Source organism: Pelmatolapia mariae, linkage group LG23, assembly GCF_036321145.2.
Source record: "Pelmatolapia mariae isolate MD_Pm_ZW linkage group LG23, Pm_UMD_F_2, whole genome shotgun sequence".
Classification (NCBI taxonomy): Eukaryota; Metazoa; Chordata; class Actinopteri; order Cichliformes; family Cichlidae; genus Pelmatolapia; species Pelmatolapia mariae.
Genome location: NC_086246.1, coordinates 12,279,978 through 12,287,681, shown reverse-complemented (window position 1 = coordinate 12,287,681; position 7,704 = coordinate 12,279,978). Strand labels below are relative to the sequence as shown.

Sequence of the window (7,704 nt, the reverse complement as noted above, 5' to 3'; positions counted from 1 at the left end):
GTTTAAGAAAACCGAGCTGATATGGAGTTAAATGTGTCTCTCGGTGTTTACGACATGTCGAAGACAGGAAATTAGTGATTACAAGCTGTTTGTATTTTTGTTGTGATCTTTTCTTAATATTTTGGCCTTCCAAAATAATTTTCTGTTATCTGCATGTTTTGTTTCTCACACCGATTTTAGGCACACATGTATCTCCACAAGCTCAGGAACAGAATTGATCCCTTATTTGTATTTAAATAAATAAAACCAAACAGCACAGTCACAGATTTTTCATAAAAACTAGTATCACAGCACAGCGTGTACATTCAGTTACGGTCACAGCAGAAAGCACAGACTGAGGAAAATGTGGGAGATATGAAAACTAACAAAAAAAACCCTGATCAAGTAGCACAAACACCTATGAGCAAAATTAAGGCTTTGGGATAGAGAGGAGCTCTATTGTACAAAGTAAGTCCTTCAATACGACGATGAGGAGGAGGAGGACAGCTAGAAAGTGAAAGCTTCTTTAAATTAAAACCAAAAAGGACGTGCCGCCATCACAGCTGATTGACAAAAGGTTTTCAGGCAGGAATGAATGAGCTAGTGATTAACACGAGTCAGCTGTATGACTGCACTGTTACTGAAACTAGCAGGTTTCTGCCTGAAAATGTAGCTGCGACCCTTCTAAACAGCAGCTTCACATATGAGAGGAAACACGTTGACTCCTGATAAACAGCGACTCATTTAATGTCCACAATCATCACTGCATTGAATTTCATTAAAATATTTCCCTGTTGGGGTGTCGCCATTGACCCAAAACCGTATGGCAGCCTCTACAGTGTATGTCTGTAGGACTGTGAGCTCTGAGTTCAGTACAGACACTGTTTTCATTTCACCAGCTAGCAGGTAACAAACACGTGTGTAAAGGTGGTAACAAGGAGAGCTGCTACAAAGGCCCTAACTGACCCCAGTAACTACTCCCAGTCGTGCTCCTCATTTCCACACTGGTGCTAGAGTCCTCCTCTTAAACACAGGAAACACGTGAACCCACCGGCTGCTGTCCAAAGTTCAGCACCTCAAACTCACAGAGAGCAGCAACCCGTTAGATCCATTTAGGATGAATGCAAACAAACATGGAACAGAAGCTGTTGATTTTCCAGTCGACACGAAACAAAACCCACTCGAGTCTGTGATTAATAGACTAATAATCCAGCTGCTTTTGTGTCAGAGGAGGTGGTTGCACCAACTACGATAACACTAAAGAAGTCTCCAAAGGAAGCACATACAGGAGAATCAGACAGATTATAATTGTTACTTCAATAAATTCATTTTGTAAGTTTATTATTTCAGCCACGCTCTGTTTATGGTTAAGGATAAATATAAAAAGCAGAATACAAATGTAGACTTGGTGTATGTGATGATTTTAGAATCTTATATAAATCCTTATAGCTCAATAAAACTGAAAAATCAACAACTAAAGTTCTGTCTACAAATCTACATTTATTACTGATGTCCTTCAGGAAAACGCAAAGACTTTAGATGCTCTTAAAAGACTTTTCCATTACTGTCCATGCACTGCAGTCCCAGGGATGCTCCAGGAATGGTGACGCTATTTTCCAGCCGATTGTCAGGGAGTAGTGATTTCATACTTGCAGCTCCAGAGCACGTTAGGTCTGCAGCATAAGTTATCCCAGTAAGAAGTAAACCACCTTTGTAATACAGAAAAGTCAGGTTAACCCTGGAGTTACCTGGATAAACTCAAACCTGAACCAGCTCAACCTCCGATTCTTTTAAAGAACTTCACAGTTTCTAAGATTTGCTCCTCCAGCAGCAGTAACCTCACACATCTCTAAAGGTCTAGTCTGTTTGTAACACGCACATTTGACAAATACTGAGATTCATTGTCCACGTGTACACTGATGTCTGTTTGTGTGTGTTTTTACATACCTGCTCACATTAACGTGCAAAAACACAACTGTGGCCCAAACCAACAGAACTCCTACTTCATGCACAGGTTGGCTCATCAGAGCGCTGACATGACAATGTTACAAACATAAGAGCAGAGAGCATGCATGAACTGAACCCAGGAGGAAAAATCCATGTTTGGTTCATGTTCTCTTAGGTTTTCCGATCTTATAATGCTCGGCTTTGCGAAGTATCTGAAGAATCCATCCAATTACCTCTGACAGTTAAAAACCTGCACACTGCGCTACAATCACCTTCTGATTACATGTTCCTGAAAACCTCTCTGCAGCTTTTGGACCAGCCCTGTTAACAGACAAACTGACACAGATCACTTCCCTGGCAGAGGTAAGAACTCAGCTCTTGCTGCCCACTCATAAAAACAGCGCACAGTTTGTGAACAGCTTCTGTCAGGAACTCTTTCATAGTCTTCAGCTCCTAAAACTGCATCAGGGTAAAGAACAAGCTGAGCTTACTGATACCTGTGTACGTGTGGGGCCTTTAGCTTCAGCCATAAATCTGTTTTTGTGTCACTGGTCAGTATGAAAGCTGTATCTGCATTGAGTTCAGTGCCAACAGTGTGGAAGCATTTAGTGTGACGGTCATTTTCTTTGACCTTTACATGCGTCTCATGTGCCGAATTTTGTCTCGGGGTCAGGCTTCAAACACTCAGCTACAGTTGGTGGTCAGAAGTTTATGTAGATTTACACAAGTTGGGATGGTCTCTCGGAGGCATTTCTAAACAACTCCAGACGCCAAGATCATCGGTTCAAAGAATCATAGTTATTCACGTAGTTATTCAGACGTGTCACCACTTTTCCAAGGTCTGGAAGGAAACCCCAACTCTTACCCTCGGGAAAGAGGAAATTGGTTGAGATGTTAAGAATCACTGAACCAAGAAAGAACCTCCTGCTAAAAAGTCGACACCTTCAAGCACAACTGAAATGTGTAACTGCCAACACGGACGAGCCAAATACATCCTGGAGGAATATTTTATGGTCAGACGAGACACAGATTGAGCTGTTTGGCCACAATGACAAGATGTATGTTTGGAGGAGTAGAGGTGAGGCTTTCAAACCGAAGAACACTGTACCCACTGTCAACCATGGTGGTGGTAGCATCATGCTCTCATGCTGTTTTACTGAGATACACGTGCACTGCACAAAGCGGATAAAATAATAGTATAAATTCAAATTCTGCTGCTCGAGGTGCAACTTTATATTTGATCCTCTGTAGACTTTTGACCCTGCGTGGAGTAAAGAAAATCTGAAATATACTGAAACCTCTGCAGCCAGTTCTTGTTTTTGTTGTTTAATTATTGCACATGTATCCTGAGCAATCATTCCACCCTGGTTTAAAATGCCAAATTACCATGACAGACCCATGATGACTGTGTGTAAACTTCTGAGCACAACTGCATATTAGATAACCGTTCTCATGTAATGACCTACATTTTGTAGTCTCCTCTTTTGGTCAGTAGATGGCGCAAGTTAATTGTATAAATGCTTTTCCTGGGAGGCAGCGCAGCCGTTTTGTTTTCCTTCTGTTAGAGTTACAGTTGAACAGAGTCAGGTCCCGACCCTTTGTGCGACTCAATGCCAAAAAAGATTATTTTTTTGCTCCAGGATTGTAAGCTGGCACTAAAAGGACGTTGCTGCAGCAGTCTGGATAAATATTATAAACGGCTAATCACACGTCACTGAGCCTGTCGTGTGTGTGCTTATGTACCTGCTCCTTGTGCCAAATGGACTTTTTATTGATATTTATCTTCTCTCTAGTCATAAAAAGGTAAACACCATTAATACTCCACCGCTACATCAGCTGCATCAATCACTCTAACCTGCTGTGCTGCAAAGCTTTATAGCACAGCTGAGCAAAGGCCTCGTGGAACCATGGGAAAAACAAGCTGCTCTGTCGTGACGGGGTGATGACATGTAACTGAGGTATTGAACATCCATAACACTGCAGTCTGAGCTGTGTACAACCTTTGAAAGATTACATTAACCCCCTCCCCCACAGTCTTATCTCTGTTACCTTCTTTAAATATGGAGGCATGAAAAAGCAGACTGCGCCTTTTTCTGAAAAACAGGTGAACATGTCATATGTACATTAAACTGTAAAACATTAAAAATATGCCACTGACGCCATCTTCCACTCCAGCTCTGAATGGGAGGACTGCACAGACGCCTTCACTGGCACCGCGAGGACTGATTGTGATTGTCTGTAGAGGGCCTCTACAGTCCCCATCCTGCCAGTCACTCCCAAACCCGCCCTCTGTGATCCGTCACTCAAAGCGCTCGTAGTTCCTGGTTTGTCGGACGCGGGGGACCATGTCCAGGAGCAGTCTGCGGCACAGAAAAAAAACAGGCAAAGAGATCAACCTCTGATCCACCTAATGATACATCTGAGCATCTCGGCTCAATATTGCACTTAAACATGTCCAAACCAATGCTCTGCAAGCTGCTTTGCAACCCACCTCCACCCCAGCTCCTCTATTCATTCTGTGGATATGTTCTGCTGCAATATCAACAATTATCTCCATGACGCCATTTTGTTTACCAAGTACTAGCCACTTACCTAACTCCATAGGCGAGGATGATCAGACCTATCAGGACACCTATTGTTCCATCTAGGTACCACACCTTGGGCTCGTGCTTGTAGACTTCAGCACTGATCAGGATGGAGAAGCCCATGATCCCCCCCAGCAGTGAGTTGAATCCTGGAAAGAGACGACAAATGTCAGTCAAAGTCGGCTTTGAGGGTTCAGAGGTCAGCTCTCAGAAACCTGCTAGTGTCACTGCACATGTGATATTCACCATTGTTTTCACCAAGAACCCAGTAGTGTGACAGATGTTTGAGCTGGCTCCATGCACCTGTAATCTCATCAACTATAAGGCAACTTTAGGAAACCAATTGGAGCTGACAGACATGTCAGAGTGACAAACCCATGATTTTTACGATTGTGACAGTCACGATCTAATGGCATCACTAGGAAAGCTGAGCAATGTGAGAAAGTTTACAAGTTCTAAAAAGCTATGATCTCTCTGCACGTGCACACCTACCATCAGTGAGGAGAGCTCGGCTTGTCAGTACTTTGCCGAGCATGAACTTGATTACAGCCAATGTGATGCACATCAAACCGCTGACAATGGACACGCTGAACAGGAAGTCATCCTGTGAGAAACAAAAACAACAGACCAAGAGTGGGATTCAATCTCCTTGTTAAAAGTGCAGCATTGATTCAAAACACTTCAAGACTTGTTTTAGACAGTGATTACTATCAGCTCACAACAGGAAATTTTACCAAACAGCAACTTGTACAGGGTTGAACGTTTTTAGACAAAGTTAGCTGCTAGCATTGCTAGCATTAGCTGATTACTTCAACCATCTGGGTTTCCTAGAGCACATTCTAGGTCAATAAAAATAAAAAATAAAAACTACCCACCCACCCACACAGGAGCAGCAGGCAAAAGTCTAGCGTTGATACTTTATAATGTAAAGGTCAGAAACCAATGGCTATGTCCATCCTTTATATACAGTCTATGGCCTTGACTGCTGAGGTTTCTTTTACTACTCAGTGAGTGAGCTCATGCAGGGTAATATCTGTATTTATAGACACAACCAGTACTTCACTGTGTACCAAACCCTATCTATCAGACTCAATTCAAAGACAAGGTCTCTTTTCAATACACCTACAATCACAAGGCAGCACACAGCTCAGGACTGTAGCTGCCTTTTAGCAAGCTTAACCTTCCAATCCCTACAGGTTATTCAGAAAAGCAACATTTCAGCACAACGTCACATTTCCCAAGCTCACCAACACTGTGAGTCTAATAACAACTACATCAGTAACACGTTTTTTCACACTGAACTGATGAATCCAGCTGCTCTGCCTCCTTGTCAAAACTGCACAGACACTATCACTGACAACCCTGACACCCCCACAATCATCACCACCTCCCCTCAGTATCGTTTACCTCCAGTAATGGTCCAAAAATATTCCCCATTGCTACCCGTAGCTCTTATGTAATTGCTCTTCCTGATAAGTCTTTTTTTGATTAGTGTTGAGCCACAGATTCGCTTCCTGCGCTTTATCCGTTTGGTTTTCAACAATTTAAACATGACTTTGTTGTTACATCTGTTTTGAGGGCCACATCACTAAATGCCTGAGATGTAAATGCACAGAGGACCGCTGGAGGAGGAGAGATGGATTAGAGAAGAGAAAGCGAGCTGCAGAGCACTCAGAGCCTCTGCAGCAACATTAATATTGTACTATGGCCTCAGAGCCATGAAAAGCTACTTTGGCAAGCTCGCGCACATCAAAGAGGAGATGGAAAGAAAACCTCAGCATGCTGCATAAACCTGAGTCAATGCTGTGACTCAGGTTGGAAACTAAAATTTAAATTGTTTATCTACAAAGCATTGACCATTCTTCAGCAACAGGAAACGTATTCAAACCATACATTGCTCATTTTGGTTCATTAGACATCCTCATAAGGTGAGTTACTTTTAAAAGAAATGCTTCTTAATGTGAACTTTTAACAACAATTCTTAAAGTCTTTCAAAGCAAAAAATAAGCCTGGCTGCAGGCTGTAAAAAAAAAAAAAAAAAAAAAAAAAAAAAGGCGCTACACACAGACTGTAAGTAAATGATGGACATAGCCACTGTGCCTTCAGCCAATTGTTAGCAAAGTCTTGTTGTGAAGCTTTGAACCGAGTGTTTTAACCATCGCCGTCCTGGTGTTTTGAAACGGTGTGGTGGGTGAGGTGCAGACATGACTTGTCAGTCACAAGGTAAGCCCACCCTAAAGCAGTGTTAACTTAACTGACCAATAATTTTCATCATATTTTTTTCTCTCAACAACCTTTTTTTCTGACAAAAACGAGACGATAATTTAGCAAAAAAAAACAAAAAACAAAACAAAACTAACCCACAAGGACAAAAACTGCAAACTATTAAATGTATCCATATTTTTGTCAGTGAATCACAAGTAATCTTGTGCACCAAGGTCAGATGTGCACACTTGATCTGCCCCCAGGATACAGTACAACTAGCTCCCGTGCTCCCTTTATCTCATGAAAATTCGACAAAATGTCAAAGTTTGGGAGGAAAAGAGGAGCAAACGACACATGGATACATTTCACATTTGACGTCAAGGAAAAGACACTTCTGACCCTAACCGATACTCTCCCCTCCCTGAGCCTGGTTCTGCTGGAGGTTTCTTCCTGTTAAAAGGGAGTTTTTCCTTCCCACTGTCGCCAAAGTGCTTGCTCACAGGGGTCATATGATTGTTGGGTTTTTCTCTGTATGTATTATTGTAGGGTCTACCTTACAAAATAAAGTGCCTTGAGGTGACTGTTGTTGTGATTTGGCGCAGTATAAATAAAATTGAATTGAATTAAAAACCAATTCAATTGGTTTTATATTGTAGTCAGCTACAATATAAAATGTAGCTGACTACATTTTATATTTTAGTCAGCTGAATCAACTTTAGATTTAGTCTGTGAAAATCTTCTATTTAGTCAACTCAAACTAGACTAAAAAATGTTTAGATGCCTCAAGTATGACTAAAATGAAATGACATTTTATTTACAAGTCTAGGACTTTTGACTAAAATCAAGATTTGTTGTCAAAATCAACACTTAAAGCATTTCCTGCTTTTTCCTCCTTTGTGACTTCTGTTAGAATCTCATAGTCATTTTCCCAGTGACTTCAGTCCAGACAGACTTCTCATTGCAACACATATAAGAAGCAGGCGTCACA

At 41.6% G+C, this 7,704-nt stretch overlaps 1 protein-coding gene across 2 annotated transcripts in view; it reads right to left on the bottom strand.

Moving 5' to 3' along the window:
* The window catches only part of LOC134619973 (transmembrane protein 163a), a 34,570-nt gene continuing 26,866 nt past the window's right edge, over positions 1–7,704 (bottom strand). For both annotated transcript variants that reach the window (XM_063465801.1, XM_063465802.1), the window contains 3 exons: positions 5,004–5,115; positions 4,519–4,660; positions 1–4,286 (listed from right to left, as the gene is read on the bottom strand). In XM_063465801.1, coding sequence (XP_063321871.1) covers positions 4,226–4,286; positions 4,519–4,660; positions 5,004–5,115 — 315 coding nt within the window. In that variant the 3' untranslated portion in view covers positions 1–4,225. The remainder of the gene's footprint in view (positions 4,287–4,518; positions 4,661–5,003; positions 5,116–7,704) is intronic.